The sequence below is a fragment of the Rattus norvegicus genome, chromosome 5, assembly GCF_036323735.1.
Source record: "Rattus norvegicus strain BN/NHsdMcwi chromosome 5, GRCr8, whole genome shotgun sequence".
Lineage (NCBI taxonomy): Eukaryota > Metazoa > Chordata > Mammalia > Rodentia > Muridae > Rattus > Rattus norvegicus.
In genome coordinates, this window is record NC_086023.1 from 27,501,927 (window position 1) to 27,528,364 (window position 26,438).

Here is a 26,438-nt window from a genome sequence, read left to right on the forward strand (position 1 = left end):
CATTTCTGCTCCTGTGTGGAGTCTTCCAGCCGCACATGCCCACAGTGCTTTCTGTTCCGAAGCAGAAGACAGAGGAGAGTGGTGGTGGTTCCAGTTCTGTTCAACCTGGTTGTGTGATTCCTGCCCACCTTTATGGGCAGCCTCAGAAAGTATGTAGACAAAGTCGACACAAAAGGGATCTGGTGGTGTACAGGTGATATATGGCTGCACCAAAGAATTACCACACAGAGAATCATGCGACATCTATAATCACTGGGTAAGTTTTTGGACACATGGACCAAAGCTCATGTGTAAAATGGCAGCTGATTTCCCCAAAATGAGTGAACCAAAGAAAAGGAAGTTAAACACTGTGGCATCCCTTCTATGACTGCCATCTTGGAAACCATACTTGGTCATTTCTGTAATACCCCACTGGTGGCATGCTGTCTTGTTTCTTTTCCTTTTGCTGTGATAAAATTTTCTGACAAAAGCGACTTAAAGGAGAAGGGTTTGTCCTGGTTCATAGCTCTGGGTACATCATGGAGGGGACATCAAGGCAGCAGGGCTTAAAGCAGCTGGCCATGTCATATCCAGAGTGACAAATGGACACTGATGCCGAGCTCTCATTCCCCAAGAGGCCAGAATTCCAGCCAGGAATGAATGGCGTCTCCCACAGCCGGGGTCCACTATGTTTCCTGGAGGCCAGTTCCTATGGGGATGTCCTCTGGACAGAACTGCTTCTGCCCAAATAACCCAGTTACACTTCCAGGTCACACTCAGTGTGGGGGCAGGACATGGGGACATAATACTGGATGTATTCAAGTTGGGAAAAGCTAGGATGTCAGATGGTGAAGACCAGAAACAGGAGAAGCAAGTCTTCAGAAGGAACTCTGCCCAAATCTCTGGCAGATTGGTTAAGTTCTAAAGGCGACCCCGTCCCCAAAGGACTTAGATTTTGGAAACAAGTAGAAGCCAAAAGTCAGGGTGAAGATGTCAGCAGCTTTATATCAGTGGCTTCAAATTACAGAAGACAGGTTTGTTGTTTGTTTTGTTTTTCAGTTTCAATGAGGATAAGTTAGTGCCTTACTGCACGTCAGCTCTCTGAAAGAACAAACCAATTTTAGAATTGCCGAGGATATTGGAAACACGATTTACCTTCTAATCAAAAGTTACTACACAGGAGGAGAAGACAGGGATCACCTGACTCATGAGAGAAAAAAATCTACGCAATAGCAATGGCTTTCTATTAAGCCCAGATGTCGATTTTATTAGAAAAAAAATCAAATCAATGATTATCAATGAGTATAAAGAAACAAAGAAAAATAAAGCATTAATTAATGGACAGAGATGGAACCTCAATAGTCAAATAAAGACTATTTTTAAAAAGCAACTGGAGATGAAAAGAAAATAAGCTGCAATAAAAATTTTATTAGTGGACCCAACAGAAAGTTGAAAACAAAACAAAACAAAATGGTGAACTAAGGATGCTGTGCAGAAATGGAGCGGTCTAAAGGGCAAACAAAACGGTAGCAAGAATCTAAATCTCGGAGACGAGTGAGATATTAACCCAAAGTCTAGCATACATGTAACACAGGCATATGCATCTGCAATCCCTCACATATAAACATGCACCCTTCTACACACACACACACACACACACACACACACACACACACACACACTAACACAACTCACACATACACACACACTCACACATACACACTCTCGTACACACACTCTCACATACACTCACTCTCATGCACACACACACACACACACACACACACACACACACAATCACAGAAGCAGAAGTTCAGCATGAGGCTTGGTTATCCTTTCTGCTAGCTTTTATTTTTACTTTGCTTATGATCACAGGAAAGTAGGAGCTCTTCATACGAAACTGGAGCTTCATATGAGGCTCCAGTTGCACAACCGACTTCCTGGCTACAACCTAACTGCCTCAGCCTTTTCTTTAAGCTGAATTACAAATGTGATTCCTTTTTTCTTTTTCTTTTTCTTTTTTTTTTCTTTTTTTTTGGTAGCAAAACTATGACTTAGTTTCTACTGCCATCTGGTGTTTTGCTGGAGCACTGTTTATTCTTAAAATATTATAAAGAGAGAAAACTTCTAAATGCCTTTTCAGAAACCTTCGCACTAGGTACTAATCACTAATTGTATGTAATTATATGACTATTGTTCTATATATTATATATACATACACCTGTGTGTATATGTATGTGTATATATAAATAATTGAGTATTGGTTTAAATCAAAGGAAATCATGGAAATATCCGTGATGAAAACACCATTTTATTTAACAACACACATTCTCCCTCCCTCCCTATCCCTCTAACTCCCTTGCTAATCATGGTTCTGGTTGGTCACTTGGATGTCTGCAGTAGTATCTTAATTGCTTTTCCTGCCTGCATCTGTACTTGCTAGGCCAGAATAAGGCTCTGGAAACAAAAGCAGTCCCTTGGGTTCTCCTCTAACTAGAGACCAGACAGAAGTCCTAGCTGTGACCTTCAAAGCTCTCTGTGAATTTTCAACCGCTCTGATCTTACCACTCTAACACTGCCCCCCTCCTCACATTCTTCAGCCATAAATATCACTAACCAATTCTCAAGGGCACTGAGCATGGATGCCTTTCAGCCTCAGAGGATTCTCTGTGAACCCCAGACTCTCCTCCAACATGAAGGAGCAAAACTCCTTCTCTAAAGTCTTCAAATCTCTTCTGACTTGTCAGTAAGGAGCAACAGAGAGAGAGGTGGGGGGGGGGGGAGATGAGAAAGTGTGTGTGTGTGTGTGTGTGTGTGATATGCAACAGAGCACTTTCTAGTACACATCAGGTCCTGGTTTCAGTTCTCAGTACTGAAAACAAAGAAATACACAAGCACACATGGAGGCCAAAAGCAATGTCCAGTCTTCCTCACTCTCTTATTGTTGTCTTGGGACAGAAGCTGTCACGGAACCTGAAGCTCACTGATTCAGCTACACTGGTGGCCAGCAAGCCTCTGTGGCCTTTCTGCCTCTGCCTCTACCCTCCTAGCGTCAGAATCCTTCCTAACTCAAGTTGCACGGCTGACATACATTTCAGACTGGACCATTTCCCTAGCCTCTCTTTTAACTCTTCTCACTACCTGTTACACTGAACTGAAATCCATGTTTACCTCCCTAATACAGTCAAAATGTAAATCCAGATTAAGTATCCCTAATGTGAAAATCCAAAATCAACACTGTGCTACAAGGAGAAGATTGTAAAGCAATTTTATAATGTTATTTCTCAAACAATACATGGAGGGCACATGTGACTCTTAGGAGATGTATGTGTATATATATATATATATATATATATATATATATATATATATATATGTGTGTGTGTGTATATATATGTATGTGTGTCTGTATATATGTATATATATACATGGGCTATTTTATATATGTGTGTATGTAGATAGATGATAGATAGGTATAGATGCATGCACAATTATATATTCAAATACTTAAAATCTGAACAAGTCCCACATCCAAAACGTTTCTGGCCCCATGTATTTTGAAAAAGGGAAATTCAACCTGTGCTGTAAAGACTGGGGCTTCATTTTATCACTGTTGTTATAATAATGTTGTGTGTGTGTGTGTGTGTGTGTGTGTGTGTGTGTGTGTATCACTATTATGCCCTCAGCAGAACCTGGCAGCAGGACCTGAATAGGGATTAGATGAGTGGATGAGTAAAATGTCGTTTGAGTGTGACAAACGGTGAACTGTCTACACTGTAATGGTTTGTAACTCATACTTGATTTAGACTCTGGAATATGAATATGTGGAGAAAGATGACATCCAGTGGAGAGAGACTGATATAGCAATTCTATCTAAAGCAGACACATAATTTGATTCCATTTTAAATTTAGGCATCTCGGGGTTAGGGAGACAGCCTGAAGGGTAAAATGCTTGGTTGGCAGACCACAGACCTGGATTTAGACTCCCAGTAATCATATAATGGCGGCCCTTGCCTGCAACACCAGTGCTATGGACAGACAGACAGATCCCAGGGACTTGCTGGTTAGCCGAACTAGTTCATTTGGTGAACTCCAGATTCAGGGAGAGATCTTATCTTAAAAAGGTAAGGTGATGGATGCCGGCCCACAGCTCCCTGCTCCCAAACCCCGTGGGATAGAGAGCTGATTGCCCAGACCTATGGGCAATCCTGAGACTGCAGGGCGGGAGAGACTGCCACTTCTGCCCACCTTTGCCCACATCACTGGCCCAAGAGGAAACTGTATAGGGAATCTAGGCACAGGAAGATAGGGGCAGTCAAGCTGCAGGAGCCCTGCAGTCCAGACTGTGCCCAGATCTGAACGGACCTGGTCAAACAGCTCCCTGCACCCAAATCCCGTGGGAGGGAGAGCTAGACCTTCAGAGGGGCAGACATGCCTGGGAAACCAGAGAAGACTACTCTCTGCCAACATTTCTGACTCTAGAGGAAAACGCCTAGCACCATATGGACCCTTGCACACAGGGACCCAGGAGAAGTAGGGGCACTCACTTCTGGTTCCTGCCCACAGGGACAGTTGAAAGCCAGTGGACAGGAACTAACACACGCCTGAAAGCAGAATACTCTGTTCCCATAACTGGCTGAAAAAAAAAAACAGGAAAACAGGTCTACAGCACTCCTGTCAGACAGACCTATAGGATGGTCAAGCCACTGTCAGAAATAGCAGAAAAAGGTACCACCAGAGACAACCTGAAGGCGAGAGGCAAGCACAGGAACCCAAGTAACAGAAAGCAAGACTACATGGCATCATCAGAGCTCAATTCTCCCACCAAAGCAAACACTGAATATCCTAACACACCAGAAAAGCAAGATCTAGATTTAAAATCACATTTGATCATGATGACGGAGGACTTTAAGAAAGATATAAAGAACTCCCGTAGAGAAAAGCAGGAAACCACATGTAAACAAATAGAAACCCTTGGAGAGGAAACACAAAAACCCCTGAAAGAATTACAGGAAAACACAATCAAACAGGTGAAGGAATTGAAAATGGAAAAAAGAAATAATAAAGAAAGCACACAGGGAGACAACCCTGGATATAGAAAACCAAAGGAAGAGACAAAAAGTCGTAGATACAAGCATCACCAACAGAATGAAAGAGATAGAAGAGAGAATCTCAGGAGCACAAGATTCCATAGAAATCATCAACACAACTTTTAAAGATAATGGAAAATGGAAAAAGTTACTGGCCCAAAACATACAGGAAATCCAGGACACAATGTGAAGATCAAACCTAAGGAAATAGGTATAGAAGAAAGTGAAGACTCCCAGTGCAAATGACAGTAAATATCTTCAACAAAATCATAGAAGAAAACTTCCCTAACCTAAAGAAAGAGATGCCCATGAATATATAAGAAGCCTACAGAACTCCAAATAGATTGGACCAGAACAGAAACTCCTCCCGTCACATAATAATCAAAACACCAACTGCACAAAACAAGAAAAGATATTAAAAGCAGTAACAGAATAAGGTCAAGTAACATATAAAGGCAGACCTTTCAGAATTACACCAGACTTCTCACCAGAGACTATGAAAGCCAGAAGATCCTGGACAGATATCATACACACCCTAAGAGAATAAAAATGCCAGCCCAGGTTACTGTATCCAGCAAAACTCTCAATTAACATAGATGGAGAAACCAAGATATTCCATGACAAAACCAAATTTACACAACATCTTTCTACAAATCCAGCCTTACAAAGAATAATAAATGGTAAATCCCAATACAAGGAGGCAAGCTACACCCTAGAAAAAGCAAGAAACTAATCATTTTGCAACAAAACAAAGAGAAGACAAGCACACAAACATAATCTCACCTCCAAATATGAAGATAAGAGGAAGCAACAAACACTATTCCTTAATATCTCTCAACATCAATGACTCAATTCCCCAATAAAAAGACACAGGTTAACAAACTGGATATGTAATGAGGACCCAGCATTTTGCTGCCTACAGGAAACACACCTCAGAGACAAAGACAAACACTACTTCAGAGTGAAAGGCTGGAAAACAACTTTCCAAGCAAATGGTCTGAAGAAGCAAGCTGGAGTAGCCGTTCTAATATAGAATAAAATCGATTTTCCACCAAAAGTCATCAAAAAGATAAGGAAGGACACTTCATATTCATCAAAGGAAAAATCCACCAAGATGAACTCTTAATCCTAAATATCTATGCTCCAAATACAGGGCACCTACATAAATAAAAGAAACCTAACTAAAGCTCAAAGAACACATTGCACCTCACACAATAATAGTAGGAGACTTCAACACCCCACTCTCATCAATGGACAGATGATAGAAACAGAAATTAAACAGAGACATAGACAGAATAACAGAAGTTATGAACCAAATGGACTTAACAGATATTTATAGAACATTCTATCCTAAAACAAAAGGATATACCTTCTTCTCACCACCTCATGGTACTTTCTTCAAAATTGACCATATAATCGGGCACAAAACAGGCCTCAAAAGATACAGAAATATAGAAATAATCCCATGCATCCTATCAGACCACCAGGAGCTGAGGCTGGTCTTCAATAACAATAAGGAAAGAATGCCCACATATGCATGGAAGCTGAATGACACTCTACTCAGTGATAACCTGGTCAAGGAAGAAATAAAGAAAGAAATTAAAGACTTCTTAGAATTTAATGAAAATGAAGGTACAACATACCCAAACTTATGGGACACAATGAAAGCTGTGCTAAGAGGAAAACTCATAGCTCTGAGTGCCTGCAGAAAGAAACAGGAAAGAGCATATGTCAGCAGCTTGACAGCACACCTAAAAGCTCTAGAACAAAAAGAAGCAAATACACCCAGGAGGAGTAGAAGGCAGGAAATAATCAAACTCAGAGCTGAAATCAACCAAGTAGAAACAAAAAGGACCATAGAAAGAATCAACAGAACCAAAAGTTGGTTCTTTGAGAAAATCAACAAGATAGATAAACCCTTAGCCAGACTAACGAGAGGACACAGAGAGTGCGTCCAAATTAACAAAATCAGAAATGAAAAGGGAGACATAACTACAGATTCAGAGGAAATTCAAAAAATCATCAGATCTTACTATAAAAACCTATATTCAACAAAACTTGAAAATCTTCAGGAAATGGACAATTTCCTAGACAGATACCAGGTATCGAAGTTAAATCAGGAACAGATAAACCAGTTAAACAACCCCATAACTCCTAAGGAAATAGAAGCAGTCATTAAAGGTCTCCCAACCAAAAAGAGCCCAGGTCCAGACGGGTTTAGTGCAGAATTCTATCAAACCTTCATAGAAGACCTCATACCAATATTATCCAAACTATTCCACAAAATTGAAACAGATGGATCACTACCAAATACCTTCTATGAAGCCACAATTACTCTTATACCTAAACCACACAAAGACACAACAAAGAAAGAGAACTTCAGACCAATTCCCCTTATGAATATTGATGCAAAAATACTCAACAAAATTCTGGCAAACCGAATTCAAGAGCACATCAAAACAATCATCCACCATGATCAAGTAGGCTTCATCCCAGGCATGCAGGGATGGTTTAATATACGGAAAACCATGAACGTGATCCATTATATAAACAAACTGAAAGAACAGAACCACATGATCATTTCATTAGATGCTGAGAAAGCATTTGACAAAATTCAACACCCCTTCCTGATAAAAGTTCTGGAAAGAATAGGAATTCAACGCCCATACCTAAACATAGTAAAAGCCATATACAGCAATCCAGTCGCTAACATTAAACTAAATGGAGAGAAACTTGAAGCAATCCCACTAGAATCACGGACTAGAGAAGGCTGCCCACTCTCTCCCTACTTATTCAATATAGTTCTCGAAGTCCAAGCCAGAGCAATCAGACAACAAAAGGAGATCAAAGGGATACAGATTGGAAAGGAAGAAGTCAAAATATCACTATTTGCAGATGATATGATAGTATATTTAAGTGATCCCAAAAGTTTCACCAGAGAATTACTAAACCTGATAAACACCTTCAGCAAAGTAGCTGTGTATAAAATTAACTCAAATAAATCAGTCTCTTTCCTCTACACAAAAGAGAAATAAGTTGAGAAAGAAATTAGGGAAACTATACCCCTCATAATAGTCCCAAATAATATATAATACCTCAGTGTGACTTTGACCAAGCAAGTGAAAGGTCTGTATGTTAAGAACTTCAAGCCTCTGAAGAAAGAAATTGAGGAAGACCTCAGAAGATGGAAAGATCTCCCATGCTCATGGATTGGCAGTATTAATATATTAAAAATGGCCATTTTACCAAAAGTGATCTACAGATTCAATGCAATCCCCATCAAAATTCCAATCCAGTTCTTCATAGAGTTAGACAGAACAATTTGCAAATTCATCTGGAATAACAAAAAACCCAGGATAGCTACAGCTATCCTCAACAATAAAAGGACTTCAGGGGGAATTACTATCCCTGAACTCAAGCAGTATTACAGAGCAATAGTGATAAAAAAAAAAACTGTATGGTATTGGTACAGAGACAGGCAGATAGACCAGTGGAATAGAATTGAAGACCCAGAAATGAACCCACACACCTATGGTCACTTGATTTTTTGACAAAGGAGCCAAACCCATCCAATGGAAAAAAGATAGCATTTTCAGCAAATGGTGCAGTTTCAACTGGAGGTCAGCATGTAGAAGAATGCAGACCGATCCATTCTTATTACCCTGTACAAGCTTAAGTCCAAGTGGAGCAAGGACCTCCACATCAAACCAAATACACTCAAACTAATAGAAGAAAAAGTGGGGAAGAATCTCGAACACATGGGCACTGGAGAGAATTTCCTGAACAAAACACCAATGGCTTATGCTCTAAGATCAAGAATCAACAAATGGGATCTCATAAAACTGCAAAGCTTCTGTAAGGCAAAGGACACTGTGGTTAGGACAAAACGGCAACCAACAGATTGGGAAAAGATCTTTACCAATCCTACAACTGATAGAGGGCTTATATCCAAAATATACAAAGAACTCAAGACGTTAGACTGCAGGGAGACGAATAACCCTATTAAAAATGGGGTTCAGAGCTAAATAAAGAATTCACAGCTGAGGAATGTCGAATGGCTGAGAAGCACCTAAAAAAAATGTTCAACATCTTTAGTCATAAGGGAAATGCAAATCAAAACAACCCTGAGATTCTACCTCACACCAGTCAAAATGGCTAAGATAAAAAATTCCTGGGACAGCGGATGCTGGCGAAGATGTGGAGAAAGAGGAACACTTCTCCATTGCTGGTGGGATTGCAGACTGGTACAATCATTTTGGAAATCAGTCTGGAGGTTCCTCAGAAAATTGGACATTGAACTAACTGAGGACCCAGCTATAACTCTTTTGGGCATATACCCAAAAGATGCTCCAACATACAACAAAGACACATGTTCCACTATGTTCATAGCAGCCTTATTCATAATAGCCCAAAGCTGGAAAGAACCCAGATGCCCTTCAACAGAGGAATGGATACAGAAAATGTGGTACATCTACACAATGGAATACTACACCACTATCAAAAACAATGATTTTTTGAAATTCATAGGCAAATGGATGGAACTGGAAAATATCATTCTGAGTGAGGTAATCCAATCACAGAAAAACACACATGGTATGCACTCATTGATAAGTGGCTATTAGCCCAAATGCTTGAATTACCCTAAATGCACTGAACACATGAAACTTAAGGATGACCAAAATGCAGATGCTTCACTCCTTCTTTAAAAGGGGAACAAGAATTTCCCTTGGGAGGGGATAGGGAGGCAAAGTTTAGAACAGAGACTGAAGGAACACCCATTCAGAGCTTGCCCCACATGTGGCCCATACATATACAGCCACCCAATTAGACAAGATGGATGAAGCAAAGAAGTGCAGGCTGACAGGAAAGGGATGTACATCTCTCCTGAGAGACACAGCCAGAACACAGCAAATACAGAGGCGAATGCCAGCAGCAAACCACAGAACTGAGAATGGGACCCCCGTTGAAGGATTCAGAGGAAGAACTGAAAGAGCTCGAAGGGCCTCAAGACCCCATATGAACAACAATGCCAAGCAACCAGAGCTTCCAGGGACTAAGCCACTACCCAAAGACTATACATGGACTGACCCTGGACTCTGACCTCATAGGTAGCAATGACTATCCTAGTAAGAGCACCAGTGGAAGGGGAAGCCCTGGGTCCTGCTAAGACTGAACCCCCAGTGAACTAGACTGTTGTGGGGAGGGCGGTAATGGGGGGAGGATGGGGAGGGGAACACCCATAGGGAAGGGGAGGGGGAGGGGTTAGGGGGATGTTGGTTCGGAAACAGGGAAAGGGAATAACATTTGAAATGTAAAGAAGAAATACCCAAGTTAATAAAGATGGGAAAAAACAGGGAAGATGAAAATCAATAGAATTCATCTAACATCAACCTCTGACCTATAAATATATATTTATAACAGGCAAGTGTGTGCTCACTCAAGCAAAGCATGCACACACAGCTATAAATAAGACAACCTTCTAACAGGGCCACAGAATTACTAGTTCTAAGGAACACGGTCAGTTTCCTGTTCCTGTTAGTAATTCTTTTCATTTGTCTCTTTTGTTTTCTGTGTGCGAGACAAGGTCTTGCTATGCCACGTAGGCTGGCCTCAACCCCACCATTCCTCTGCCTCAGTCTCCCGGGTGCTGAATTACAGGTATGACCCACAGTTCTAGTCATCAATATTCCAGGGTGGGATAATGTAGACAGGAAATTAGGGAACCCAACATATCATTCTACGACAAATTCATTATTGCTATTTTAAAAAATTCCTCTTTCTGCTCCTCTGAGGCTAAACTGTGGCCATCGAGCCCACTGGCATATTTAAAAACAAAAGGCTTGATTTTCCTTGCAACTCAATCTGTGTAAAAAAACACAGGATTCCCAAGTATGAGGATTTTCTCAATGAACCGCTGGTGACACTATTTACTATTTCTTTGAATCATAGCGACTCCTGTTCTCCCTCCTAATGAAAAGGTTTAATTATAAGCATTGTTTGGTTGGTACGGACCTCAGCTCCAACTTTATTTAATTCTGATATTTTTCAGATAGGGTTCTCATAGATCAGGCTGGTCTTGAACTTCTGATCCTCCCGCTGTTTGCTCTCCTACTCTCCTCAAGTAGCAGAGCATTCCAGAAGGTGTGGGGCCCTCAGGTTGGGCCTCTGCTGCTAACGACATAAAAGGCGCAGAAAGCTGTCGCACTGTCTGCTGCTCCAGAGACCCCAGGTCTCAGACTCTCGAGATGACCCTTTTAGGACTTACAGCCCTTGGAGGATGGACTCGTGCAGTACGCACAGGACTGTGTGGATAGCAGACAAAGGTCGATCTGGAGCTAGGGTGTGTGGGAAAGCAGGGCCCATCACAGTGCTCATAGATGTCTGTATCTACAAGAATCCACCACCACACTCTTACTGCTTGTTCTTCCGTTCTATAAGTACAATGGGGAATTCCTAAAGCACACGCTTGCACCAGTGGAGGAGAGAGGCTGGGACAGGCATAGAATCTCACGCATGCGCTAAAGTGTTCTTGCTACCGTGCTCCAGCCTTGGACCTTCTCTAGCTGCCCACATTTGACTCTTGGCTTGCTCAGGGTTCTCAGTTTCAGCGGCCTTCTTTTGCTTCTCGGGGACCAGTGCCGGCTGCTTCTCAGCTGAAAAATGCCCCCGGATGGCATCACCAACCTCAGGGACCTGCCTCTCTCATACCCAATCGCCCACTCCTGCCCTCCGGCCGGGTCTTCAAAGAACTTTTGTTTCAGCTCTGCTGTGCCCGGTTTGTGGGAGGAGATTCCCTGGCAGCAGCAGGCTGCTGTGTGCTCTCCAGAGCATCCGCCTCACAGCAACTGCACACAGGTATCTGGGGAGATCAAGCATGCCAAGTGGGTATCTTCACAAGAAAGACACCTCAGTGGCCTACTGTGATGTTAGTGAGGACTGTCAACTTGGCCGAATCTGAAATCACGTAGGGGACAAGTTCCTATGCACACTTAGGAGGGGTCATTTAGAGCAAGTTAACATGTGGTCATGTTAGTGGGGCTTACCTTGTTTAGGTTAACTCACGTGGGAAGCTCTACCTTAAAGCAGTGTAGGACCAGTCTCTGGGCTTCGGTCCTAGACAACATAAGGAAGAAACTGGCTGGGCACAGACCCTTCATTGCTCTCTTCCTCCAGGCTGAAAAGCCAACGTGACCAGTTGGGTCAAGTTCCCACTGCCTTGACTTTTCTGCCATGATGGTCTGTCTGTACCCTTGAACTTCGAGCCTTTCTTGACTTAAATTGCTTTGTTCAGATTGTTCTCTCGAAGCAGGAAAGATAACAAATACGACCAGCGGATCATCCCATCTTAGCCATGGTGGATGGATGTTGAGTATCAATTGGAGACAAATGACTAAGATACTGCTCCCAGCTGCTAACTGTCATTTATTCTCAATATTTAAATTCCTTCCTCCTCCTACTCCTTCTGGAACAGTATTAAATGCAGTATTAAATAGAGTTAAATGCAGCTCTTCTAAGAGAGCTCTGGCTTTTTGTTTTGTTTTGTTTTGTTTTTTCCCCAAAGCCTCTTTCTAGCACATAGATGTGGTTCCAATGGCTGGTAAAAAAAAAAAAAAGGCTGAATAGTAAGAGAGGCGCTGGATCCCTGGGAGATGCTAGAATAGTCACGTGCATAACATAAACTTTTAAGCCATTGGAATTTGAACTTTTTAAATGACTCATAAGTAGATCTAACTATAGGGATGTTGTAAAGCCAATGGCAGTATCTCACGTGATAGCCAGCCGTGTCTCTCTGCTGGCCTTGTGATTCCATGGGATGCTAGCAGTTGTTGCACAAAGCACCCACCTATTATAAAGAACTAACTACAGATGTGTTTGTTGGTTTGTTTATAGACTTAAAAAATTTTGCTCTCCATCATGTTTCTCCACTGTTCCCCACTGAAATGAGCATCCTCTTCTGAAGAAGAAAGATTGAGAAACTCTGGACCTCTGCCCTGTTAGCAATTCACTCCCCTTCAGCTCTCTCTGCCAGTACTCTCTGACCAGTCCCTGCTCTATGCTCCATGCTCCATGCTCCTGCACCCAGAGTTCATGTTTCTGCTCCAGTGTCTGCTCCAGTGTCTCCTCCAGCGTGAGAGCAAGCTCCCATTCTCACTCCCCCCCTTATCTCAAGCTCCCATTCTCAGTCCCTCCCTTATCTCAAGCTCCCATCCTCACTCTCTCCCCCATCTTTAGCTGACTTAGCCCAATGCTGGGATCCCTCCACTTTGCAGCCCTCTCTGCCATTCCTTGCAGGAGCTCCTTATGCAGGTTTGCTACTGGAGTTCCCAGAAGGTCAAAGGTTATCCTTAATTAACATCCCTGCAGAATGACGATACAGAGCCTGCCTTCTCTCATTTTGCCAGAAGCATTATTTTAAGTCACAATCTCTCAATGAGGGTTAGAGACACGGCTCAACAGGAAAAGAAAGCACTTGCTATACAAGGATGAGGACCTCTGTTCCCAGCCCCAGAACCAACAAAAAAAGCCAGACTTTGTAGCATGGGCACCAATAATCCCTCCCTCCACCCCTCACCCCTCACCCCACCCCTGTGTAGCTGGGACAAGAAAGAAGGAATCTGGAAGCTCCAAGGGATGAGAACTGACACCCAAGAATGGCCTCTAATTGACACATACAAGCCATGCCATGCATGTATGTACCTGCGCGCATGGCACGCACACACACACACACACACACACACACACACACATACACAGACAGACACTGACACATACAGAGACACACACACTCATACACAGACACTGATACATACAGAGACACACACTCATACACACAGACACACAAACACATACTCAGACAGAAAACAGAAACACACACAGAGACACACAATCACACACACACACACACACACACACACACACACACACACAGTGGGGAGAGAAAGACTAACATGCACAACTGATAGTAAGCAGCCGAGTGACCATATGCCTAATTTCTCAGTACTGGACATGCTGTTCACTTTTTTCACACGTGCCAACAATGTTTCCATATACTTGCATTGTGACTTGATATTCTAGCTAGTTCCAAGTCTTCAAGTGTAGCATTTTGATTGCCATACAGGAAGACACTGGCTTCCTTCAGATCCTGAAGCAGCACCATCTGACCACCAGTACTTGGTCTGTGACGGCATCAACTAAAATACCACCTAAAGAACAAACTCTTCACCTATGTATTGTCCAAATTGGTTCCCTCTGTAATGACACTAGCTGGACCCTTTCCTTCACAATATCCCATGCCAATGTACAGGGCTGTAAGTATGGGTCAATTGCCTCATCGTGATGATGGACAATGGTTTGAATGCTGAAGTCTCGGAACCAAAGGCACTTTTAATACAAACATCCAATTCTCAACGGACGTCACAGAAACTAGGTTCTTACCAACCTATTATGTTGCTGTGCATCTCTTGACACCAGGCAAAGGAGTGCAGCCCGATAGATGCCCTAGTACAGGGTAGCCTCATCCTCTCCCTGGGTCACACACCTCTATTGTACCCAGACTGTCCAACTGCCAATACCAACAGCTACTGTTCAACCAACCTTCCAGCATAACCGTACAATACCTAACGTCTACTGCCTAACTGCCCACTATCAGTGCCCAACAGCCACCAGTGAACAGACCAAACCCCTGGCCTGGCCCCAGTCAACCATGCAGTCCCAAGCACAGGCTTAACTTGCCATTGAAGCCTAAACTCTTACATGTTTATGAAGAATATAAATAAATACTTCTCGATAAAATGACTAATAACAAAACAGAAGACTCAGTGCCATTTTCTTTCAATTTATGATATAAAATAAAAATTTCCATTATTCTTGAATTGAGATATGACATTTTTTTCCTGTACATGTCTTTAAAGGCCGCTAGTTAGACAATTTCATGTGTTCTCTTTTTTCTGTATCACAGCTACCTATTTGTGTCAGGAAATTAAAGCAAAACAAATGAAGTGCTGTGCAAGTAACTATTCGACATCCCAAAACGTATGACTATGTATTTCCATTAAGCCCAGTGAGTGCAATGTAAAACAATTATTTCCAGTCACATGATTCATTTTTATTAAGTGCTGAATTCTTCACATTCAAATCTCATTACAGAATACCGGGAGTTGGGTTCCTACGAATTGTTTTGATGTCACTGGACAATGACTGCTATCAGATGACTGGCTAAGCATTTCCTGTGGATGAAGACAGCAGTGTAGGCAGCATAGATCAACACCAAGCATCTCTGTGGGCGACAGACATCACTCCAAGGAGAAACTAAGGTGGTAAGATTCCATTACCAAAGCTCATTCAGTATTCGCACTGTCTCATAAACCCCAAGTACTTTGATAAGAGTCGTAGCGTATCTAGAATGTGGCATAGTACACTACTTGGATATTATTCTCCTTCCTTCAAGGACTTGACACATATGCAGATGACCCCTTGGAGGTGCCTATATTGGATCCCGGATGTATCTATCCAACTACTAAGAGTTTTAATGTGAAACGGAAGTCTTCCTGTGTCAGCCTCACAAACAGCAACTCCCAGAAATGAGGAGTGTAAACGCACTGGGTATCTGGAAGAGTAGATGAAATCTACCTCTCCCATGGACAACAAGAAAGGAGCCACCATCTATTATAATGTCTTTTATGTACACACAACTTAAGAGCAGGCATCCATATCTGAGGGACAACTGAAACAGCTAATTCTCAAGGTATAGTGGATTATAGCTACCATAGACACTCGTTTTGTTTGTCTTTGGAACTGTGTATGTGTTGACCTAGGAATGAGGCAGAGTGGGTGCAATAGATACGAAGTCTGAGACACTCTCCTCTCCCTCCACAGCAGACATCAGAGTGTGTAGGTATAACTAATGCTATAATCCAGAGAAGAGTGACACCGATCAGTTGACTTGTGAGCTCAGCACATTTGAGATTCAGTCACGGAATACATTCTGATGTGGAAAGGGGCTTTGAACAGGAAAGAGCCTTTTACAGGCTAGCCATGCTTCTATGCCTCTAAGACCCTAAGTAGAGGAAGAGAACTGACTTTGAAATACAGGGTGTCAAGTTGAGTGCCATCTGCAAATCACAGCTCCTATACTCTTGCCTCCTGACTCCCTATCGGAAAGATGTCTGCATGCAAAACAAGTAGAGAATGAGCAATTGCAGAGTTTCCCAAGCTGTAGAGGCCAACAGTTTGCAGGATTCCAAGCCCTTTTGTTCTGCCCCTTTGTGCCTTTCCCTGAAAGAGATATGAAAGGACAGAGAGGCACGAGTCTTCACTCTTCCTATGAGCAGCTATAGTAAGGGTGACTTTCTGCATTTAACTCTTGCTAAATCTACAAGGTGCATAAAAGATAAAATGAGAAAGAAAAGGGAACAATGTTTCTTAGATTCCTGTTGAGTGTCCCAGAACTTTGGAGGTAATCAACCAATAACGTCCTTAAAACTAGACAGCTACATAGACAATTCACACAGTAGTTAGAACACTTTTATTTTTGCAGTATATGTTTGGCTCATGTATATATAAACACATGCAAATGCACATGTGTGTGCACATGCATGTGGAAGCCTGAGGTCAGCACTGGGTGCAGTCTGCAGTCTGTCTTCACCTTATATTTTGAGGCAGAGTGTCTCAATGAACCTACAGCACATTGACTTGGCTACTAAGAGTCAGGGATCCATCTATCTCTCTCTACCTGCCCTAGCTCCAGAATCAGTCATTAACACATATCATTGTGTCTGGCTTTTACGTGGGTGCTAGGGATCAGAACTCAAGTCATTTACTGACCCTGCCATCTCCCCAGGCCCAGAAGTGCACATCAACTGGGCAGAGTATCTGCCTGCTATTCTTATAGATAATAAAGAAATGACAGAGAGGAAACCATTAAAATTTGTGTACCCACATTACTCTCTCTTCTAGGATGTATAGTACTCTGGGAATCCCACAACACTACATCCTAGAGTCATCACAATGGATTAAAGTGACTCGAGAAGCCACATACAGAGAACATACCCAGATCGATCAGGAGTGTGTTAGTCATGAAGGGGTCTCTCCACCCCTAGAGAAAAACTACAGAAGGACTGTACATTCTAAATACAAGTAGAAGGTTCTGATCCCATATGGACATACATGCTGTGGGCCACAATATCAGGTCTCTTTAAGTTGCTTGGACCTAGATTCCTGAGGTACTTGGAAGGCAAGTATGACTGGACTAATCCCAGAACTAAGACACCATTTTTCTCCACTCTCTCATACAGCACATAGGATACCTAATGTCTACGCAAATTTTCCAGGCTCCGGGGTGAAAGCCCCATTCCCAACAGGCTGGGTTCTGAGGCATAAAGTAGTTAAGGAATCCTATCTAGGGTAAAGACTGAGGATGAGGACGATCAATTTCAGAGTCCATATCCTAACATTATGACTTTAGTCAGACAATAATGAACATTCCAGTAGTAAGGAGGCTAACCTTGGGTTCCCTGAATGCTGACAACCTTGACCCTTAGTATTTACAGTCTCCTGTCCAAAAATGGTGTAATGCATTCCTCTTCTGTCTTGATATCATTCTTGTTTCCTCTCTCACATTATTTTATCACCATGAAGAAATACTAAATGGAATGAAATCTTGATCTTTACAATTTTTCCTGCAATCATGACTGGAAGTCACTGGTGGACTGGACTATTCTATATCTTGGCATATCCCATGTGTGTGTGACTAGTGTGCCTACCAAGGAGTTTATAAAACCCAGCAGCTGAAGCTATCTTGCCCCAGGCCCACCTGCTCTCTCAACTGTCTCACCCCAGGCACTTGCTCATTCTGAAATGCAGGACCCAGTCTGTTTCTACCTGAGTTCTCAGGCTGCCCATTCTGTAAGTCACACCCTTCATCATGGCTTCTCTGTCTTTACTCACACTGCCTCAGTTCAAGCTGAAGCACACGCCTTTGCCTTGACAGGTCCCTACCTGGTCTCCTGTTCATGCAATGGCTTCCCCTCATCGTGTCCACCCTCCACCTGCTACCTGAATGCTGCCCCTGGAACCCAACCACAGACTAGGAGGCATTCCCAGCCCCCGATTCTCAGTTTCCTTATATGGAAGCAGAGATAATACCCAGTCACATAGAAAAACTTGACTCCCTAAGCTGTGTAAAGTAGGAGCAGAGTGGGTTAGGCTCATTTGAGGACGATGTCACTTAACAGGCAGATCTAGTTATGGTTTCTTCTGAACCCACTGCAAGTAAAAACCACCTCTTTCAAGCCCACCTCTTTCAAAACTTGACTTGAGGTGAGTGTGTATGTGTGTGTGTGTGTGTGTGTCTGTCTGTGTATGTGTGTGTGTGTGTGTGTGTGTGTGTGTGTGTGTGAGAGTGTGTGTGTGTGTGAGTGTGTGTGACGTGTAAAGAATTACCTGTTGGGAAACAAAGATTGAAAATGGGAAGAACAAAGAAACAGCCATACTATCCTAACAACTGTTCCCTAGTGAGGTTTGTAACGTCATGGTCCGGTGGTCTGGAGTTAAGAATAAGACCTCCCCCCGCCACAGGAGATAAGCAGTTTTCCAGTGCAGAGCAAATACCTATCCAGGACAAAAGCAAGAGCATGCATAAACTTGAATTCTGTCTTCTGGCAATGTAGCATAGTAGGACCTTTACAAACAAACTTGCATCACTTCATGGAACCCAGATTAGAAAGAGTGTGACACTTTTTCCCCTTGTATCCCCAGCTACATGGACGGCTAACACAGGAAGTTTACAAGTTCAAAACTAGCCTGGACTATACAGAAATTTCGGGGCTACCCTAGACAACTTAAGAGAGCCCTTGCTTCAAATAACTAAAGGACTTGAGGTGAGTGTGTGTGTGTGTGTGTGTGTGTGTGTATGTGTGTGTGTGTGTGTGAGTGTGTGTGAGTGTGTGTGAGTGTGTGTGTGTGTGTGTGAGTGTGTGGTACAGTAGAACAGTTAGTTGCTTGGCAGGTCCTAGTATCAATTCTTAGTACAGACAGCAGAAAATACATAGGATAGGTTAAGAAAAGGGGTTGAAGGTGTGCGCTTCTTTATGATTTTGGTCAATGAATTTGTTGTAATTCTAATTAACACATGCTAATTATATCATGCAAAGTTTTAAAATACTTCAAAATAATGACAACCTAGAGAAGATTCATCTGCATTTTATTGCTCTTCAGCAACATTGCACAAAAGACATTAACATTTTCAGACAACCCACCCCTGTCACCCAGCATGGCACACATTTGTAAAGGACAAGGCTCATTAATTCACATATTGCTTTTTATCAAAGTATTTGAAGTTGGCCCCAATGAACCCTCACTTCCCAGAGTTCTACAAAAGATCATATACAGAGGTCCAGAGAAACTTATTTCAGCCATTTACCAGTGGGGTGTCACTTCTAAGTTACCCTAAAAAAAATACAGTAGTATAAAAAGTAGTGTTCTACGACTTGCACTATGAAGAGCTTTGTTATAATTCAAGTTTTAGCTCTACAGCATCTATATCACAGCTTTAAGAGTTATTGCTTATTGATTTGAACTGAGACACCAGCACACGGACATCAGCACACTGGGGTCACAGTGTTCAATCATAAGGCTGACTCTGATTTTATCCTAAAGGAAGGGGAAAAATGGTGTTACCGTAGTCGAGAGCTGCCACTGGCCCACAAATCAAACAACCATATGGCTTTTTATAAATGGCCGGTGGCTCTCCTCAAACTGTATGTCAGCATACAAATCAATTTTTCCTCACAGCTCTACTCCTTAGCCACAAACAAACCACACTAAAAATATGATAAAACCACCAGTGTATAAAGGAAGAGAGAGGCTCATCCCTTAGACCCAGCAGCAAACTTTGGGCTCGGTGACTCATATACTCTCATATACCCTGAATTTCCTCAACCTGAGGGATTGTGGACTTCACCTAGTGATAGCCCTGAGCAGACACCAGGGCTAAGAGGGTGGTACCCATTCAGACCAGCACAGGGCAGTCCTTAAGGTATACAGCAATAATTTATATAAGTTTTCTGGTAACTAAATACCAACTGGCCTACAGTTCTTATAAAATTGACCTAGCATGCTGAAGCGTGAGGACGTGTATGTTTTGCAAGCAACTGTTTACCTTATGTCCCCACAAGGAGCTTAATTTTCTCCTCGCTTTGAAAAGCATATTAGTGATCTTTTGCACCTTAAAATATTACGTTTTCAAATAAACATCTAAAAACTACAAAAAGTTTCAAAGCCAGTGCTGTAACATGTCCACATGAAGAAGCTAATGCGACCAGTCATGATAAGAATATCAGTGCAGACATACACCACTCAGAGCTTCTCCTCAGCATACTAGGGCCTCGCTTACAGTTTTCAGAGTGCTCATTAATACAAGGAGCCCACCATGGCTTCAAGTCCCCATTAACAGTGCTCATACAAGTCAGTTCAACACAGGTAATTCTAATTATTAAGAATATATTAAAACCCTGTCATGACAATTTCTGCCATATTATCAATGTAATTACCAAGTCTTCACTGAAAAATACACATAAACATAGAGAAACTAAAGCTGTACCACAAAAAAGAAAAAAAAAAAAAAAAAAAAAAAAAAAAACGGCAACCCAACCGAGATCCAGATGCCCTCAAGTAAGGATATGCAGGAATGTAAGTAACATGATTAAAAACAGATTCACTAAAATGCCAGCAGACTGTAACTGTAATTCACTCTACACATCTTTAGTGTTCATTCCCAAAGACCTTGATATGCCAGTAACTACATCACAAGATCTATCACAGCCATCTTTTGGAGCGTATGATTAGTCTGGTCCTCCTGTGGTAGTAAGGGCAGTCTGTTTGAAGCTTTAAGTATCTGTAAAAATAAGGGGAAATCTAAATTAAAGGACCAGTCAGGCAGTCCGTGAAACTGCTTCATTTTCATACAACTTAAAAGCACACACACACACACACACACACACACACACACACACACACACACACACACACACCAGCTGAAGGAAATGTTTTTGTCTCTTTTTAAGGCTAATGTGGAAACAGAATAACTTAACAACCAAGAAGCCTCAGGCTATTACTTGACAAAGCTGCTGACCAAGGTCTGGGGCTCTTGGAGAGGAATCTCAGGTTTAAGGGAAACATCAGCACTCAGGTTTTTCCTCTGACCAATGACTTTAAAGAAATACCAAGGAGAGTTGGTATTTGAAAAACAAGGGCATAAAGAATTTTCCAAGATGTGGCGTCTAATACATAGGCTACAGAGCTGGCTCAGGGTTTAAGAGCCCTTGCTTTTCTTGCAGGGACATGTGTTCAGTTCCCAGCACCCATGTGGGGTAGCTCTCAACCTCCTGTCATTCCAGCTCTAGGGGACCTGACCCCCTCTTCTGGCCTCCCCAGGCACCTGCACATATACACGAATATTTTTTTAATCATTAAAAAGATAAAATAGAGAGTAACTTTATGTTAAATTTCAAGGCTGTTGACAAGTGGAACGTATTTTAAAACAAGCAAAATCCATTCGTACCCAACTTTGGACATGTCTCTTTGCTCCATGTTTTGGTGTGTGATTTGTTTCATTGCATAATTTGGGGTCTATATACAGCACTGGGTAAGAAACAGAATAGCTACTTCTGATGGTCCAGCCAAATGCTGATACAACTTCTAAAGACAGAGTACAGTTGAAGCATGGCGTGCTTCCCATAAACTCATGTGTCAGAAATTTAATATAAAGTCATATATATTGTGGTTTTCAGAGACAGGCCACTGTAGAAGAGGTCGGGAACCTTGGACAGCGTTAGTGTTTTTAGAAAACAAGGATTGAGAGCCAAACTCTAAGGCTTTCCTAGACTCGGCACGTGGTATTTTACACTCTGACAGGAAGTAGTCAAAGAGCCATCACCAGAAGCCAAGCGCATGCTGGCACCAGGTGCATGGACATTCTGCAGAACTGTGAGTTAAATGTACATTCTTAAAAAAAATAGTTAATTAAGATATTTTATGACTATGGGATTATCTGTGCTGGCTGGGTTTTGTCAACTTGACAGGAACCTAGGCATAGATTGGAAGAGGGAATCTGATTTGAGAAATCCCTCCAAAAGATTGGCCTCTGGTCACATACGTATTGTCTTGACCTGTGACGGATGTGGAAGGACCATCTACTGTGTCCAGTGTCATCCCTGGGCATGTGAGCCAGCCGGGAGTGAGTAAGAGAGCAGACAGCAAGCCATGGGAAGCAAGCTAGCAAGCAGAAGTCCTTCTCTGCTTCTGTTGTGTCTCTAGTTCCTGTCCTGGGATGACAGACTGCAATGGGTAAAAGGAAATAAACCCTTTTCCTGTCCAGGGTGCTTTCAGTCATAATAGTTTATCACAGGAACAGAATTGCTAAAGATGCCCGTCTAACCATCTATTTATCTATCTACCCAGCCATGTATCATCTATCTCTATTTAGCTAAAACAAAACCCAAGCCACCATAAGCAAGGACCGTTGTTATTCATGTAGAGCAACTAAAAAGTATATGCGGGCCTAAAATGTATATGAGTGCCTTTACATAGCCAACAAAACCGGCTGCTTAACAACCAATGGAAAACATATACAAGAATAGAGCTCCTTCATTTATAGCAGCCAAAAAAAAGAAGAAATAATTATTATACCTATCAAACTCAAAATAATAAAAACATTACCAAATGTTCTTAGAAAGCAGGGATGGTTAAGATTAAATTACTAGACTTTAAAGCAAAGTAACTGAAGCTCACAGATATTATACTGTACAGAAACCAATCACAAAAACGTGTGTGTGTGTGTGTGTGTGTGTGTGTGTGTGGTGTGTTTGTATGTTGTGTGTGTGTGGTGTGTGTTTGTATGTTGTGTGCGTGTGTGTGTGTCTGTCTGTCTGGTTACATTAAATTCAAAATTAGACAAAACCAGTCTTGATATTATAGGCCAGAACAGCAGTTGTCAAGATTGCTGGCAAGAAATAGAGTTTGGAGGTACAAGACGTTTTCTAGAATATGGTGTGTGTGTTTATAATCATGCATATACATGTAAAATTTCAATATTTTAGCACTTCTCAGTATGCAATACGAATTTTTAAAAACATCAACTTACTGTATGCTATAATGCAGAATTTAACAACTAGCTAGACTTTGAGAAAATTATATTTAAATTATATTGAGACAATAGGACGTTTGTCCAAGTATAATAGTAAATGCCCATTAAATAGTAGTGAGGGTGTCCTCACAGAAGGCTCAGCAGCTATGAGTGCTTGCTGGTCTTGCAGAGGACCCAAGTTTGTTTCCAGCAGTGATGTAAGTAGGCTCACGAATGCCCAGAACTCTAACTCCCAGAGATCAGCTGTTCTCTTGTGACCGTCCTGGCATCTGCACACACTTTCATGCTCCCTACTGGTGCACACATACATACAAATACCTAAAAATAAAACCAATCTTTGTAAATACTCTACAGCCACCAGTACAATCTTCACAACTTAAGTATGTGCTTTTATTTACTCAAAGACGTCACTTAGCGCGTGCTTCATGAGGGGCAAATATTCTCCCACGCACACAAAGCTAGTCTGTGCTGCTGCTGCTGCTGCTGCCTTTATCCCGCACATCTAGGCATCTCCATGGAGTCCTTTACCCACAGGACCTACCCTGTGCCCTCCCGATGGTTTACTGCTACCTCTAATTTCTGTGACGTCGATGTCTTCCTTTCGGTTACTCTACCCTGCCCAGCCTCACCACTTCAGACTGAGACGTACTCGCTTTTCCCTGACATAGCTCCACTTTCTTGTTGCACGGCCCTTTTCAAATCTGAACTTGATCCCGTTACTTCTCTATTTGAAAAACAAAATGTAGTGACCTTTTGGCTGTTCTGGGCTCCAAGTATAAATTTGCAAAAACCATAGAGAAGACACTGCGAGATGCCCGTCTGCTTTCCACCGTGTCTTCTGATACCCCGGATGACAACTGTCTTAGCCTTCGTCATGCAGCACTTGCCTCTACCTGCACACCCCCTGCCAGAGCAGGGACCAGTTGGGGTCCATCCCTCTCTATATAGAGTCCTTCTGAAGTCAAAAGAATTACCCACCCACCCTCACTGAGAGCCACCCTTTGCAGAAGTTAATGCTATCACATTTGTCTTACCACACCGTACTCCTATGAGGTTCTAGCCCAGGCCAGGCCAAAGACTTATTGATTGACTGACCAGTGCAGAGCTGTGTCAAAGTAGTTATTCAACATATGACTTGTGAATGTATGATCAATAACGATAATAACAGAAAAGTATGGATTGATTATTAAACACTGGCCACTATGAACAAGAAATCATACTCTGCTGCCTCAGACTTCTAAAGCTGCCAGAGTTTAAAGTGCTGGGTGAGGGGACACTTGGGTGGGAATGTCGCCTGCCTGATGTAATTCCTATGTCTACGGCAGGACAATTCCAGAGTGGGGTGAACCAAGAGCATCAACGCCAGTTTTAGACAGCCAAGAGCAGAAGAATCCCTCAGAAAACACAATGACCTCATACCTCTCTTCTGAGCCTAATGATTCTCAAAATGTAACTGATGTATTTTTACCCTTTGATGTGCACATTTGAGACAGAAACTTTATGGAGTCACTTAATTCACAAAGTCTTGAGTATTGTTTGTCAATACTCTAAAGAACTGTATAATGACTCCTTCATAAGTCATTCTATTGGTGCTAAGTGTATGTGCGGATCCATGCTCTGAAATGACAAGAAATACACCGGATGACTTCAAATAAAAATAACAGTTTAAGGAGAAAGATTAAAAGTTGTTTTTTTTTTAAAAAGGTAAATACTTAAGTAAATCAATTAAAAATATCTGACATTCGAAATATTTAATTTCTAATATCAGAATGATCGTTTCTTAAGACTGATTTCTGTCAGACACCACAAAGCACTAACACATTTACAGAGGGAGTGACTGTTACATCGTTAAGACAACTTTGCTTTATGCCAGTCTTTCACATCCACAGTCCTATGTGACAAACCAAGGAGGACTGAAAAAGGCATGGAGGAGCGTGGTCAGTCTAACTTATCACACTCAGAAAGCTCCAGACACTTCCGTCAGCTCCATGACCTTCACGCACGTGAAATGTTCTAGAAAACATCAGGATTGTAGGTTCTAGACTCACCCTGTGATGTTCAATTGCACGTCTGCTAGTTATCTCTGGGGTCTCAGGAAGGCCACTGCCTTGCCATATCCCAGTCTCCTCACATGTAAAACGGACACACCAGCAAGCTTCTTCAGTGTGGCTAACTATTAGGATAGTCCATGAAATGTCCTAAAAACCCACCGACCTAATTACGATGAGCTGTTTCCTACCTTGTGACTACTTCTATGGCAGTAAGGTCTCATGGGATTAACACTGTATGTCACCAGGAACATTAGTAAGCAGGACTTAGATCCTAGTCTTGGAATGACCCAGGAAGGAAAAAAACAGCATTCTGCAGAAGTCCTCCAGTTCTGCTTTCCCGTGAAGGGTTCTAGTGTGGGGGACAGGCCTGATGGCTGGCTATGTTCCCACAGTTCTACATCAGACAAGCAACACTTTGGCAAAAGCAATCAACTGACTGAACCAAGATATCATTAGCATAGGTTGGTTATCTCCCTGTTCAATTACGTAATATGAATTGGAATGTGAAGTGATACTAAGTCCCAGATTCAGGAAGTGAGAAAGACCAGTGTGAAGGCCTGGCAATGACTGATGTTGACTCTGAGCCCCACACTTTCCTGTAGCAAAGACAAATCACAGCCATGCGGAGGGTCTAGGGAGCTTCTAGAAACCCACTTACAGGACCCAACTCTTGATTAGTTCGTTCAGAGTCCCAGCTCCTCTTGCTCTACCTGGCAGATCAAGCTAATTAACTCCTGAGCAGAAACAGCCCACATCCACCATTAACTGAGACTTAACATCATACTGGGAACTCTGCCACAGATCACACTTTTACTTTGATGTGCTTTATTGAGGTTGGTAAGTTTCTCACTTTACAAGTTACCTTGCTCCACTACCCTGGTAACCACTTGGTATTTTATGTTTATGTGCCAAAATAATTAGGGCATCAGTTCATAGGAAACTGAAATAAAGGCACAGACATTTACAGGCCCAATTTCTTTCACTGTGGTTAGGTCAACGACAAACTAAAAGGTATAGATGACAACTAGAAAAACACTCTGAAAATTCATTGTTTCTAAGGTTATTTCTCAAATACTTTTCTTGAAATGCCTATGATCATCAAAATGTTAATTTTATAACCTGCTCTGTCTGTCAGTGTCAAGTAGTGTTCAACGAGAAGCAGAAAGCCAACAAAAG

The 26,438-nt window shown here is 42.1% G+C and overlaps 1 protein-coding gene and 1 long non-coding RNA gene across 12 annotated transcripts in view; one reads left to right on the forward strand and one right to left on the reverse strand.

Annotated features, from left to right (window-relative positions):
* Nucleotides 1–26,438, reverse strand: part of Asph (aspartate-beta-hydroxylase) — a 212,587-nt gene that overhangs the window by 102,994 nt on the left and 83,155 nt on the right. For 4 of the 11 annotated variants that reach the window (XR_010066377.1, XM_063287529.1, XM_039109773.2 and 1 more), the window contains one exon: nt 19,253–20,961. The exons of the other annotated variants lie outside the window; for them this stretch is intronic. Coding sequence is in view for 3 of the 4 variants with exons in the window: in XM_063287529.1 (XP_063143599.1) it covers nt 20,954–20,961 (8 nt within the window). In the remaining variant the exon portion in view is untranslated. Of the gene's footprint in view, nt 1–19,252; nt 20,962–26,438 lie in introns of those variants that run through there. 11 annotated transcript variants of the gene reach the window in all.
* On the forward strand, nt 115–24,876 carry LOC134486921 (uncharacterized). Its single transcript, XR_010066489.1, has 3 exons — nt 115–256; nt 15,216–18,946; nt 24,537–24,876. It is a non-coding gene; the product is annotated as an uncharacterized LOC134486921 (long non-coding RNA).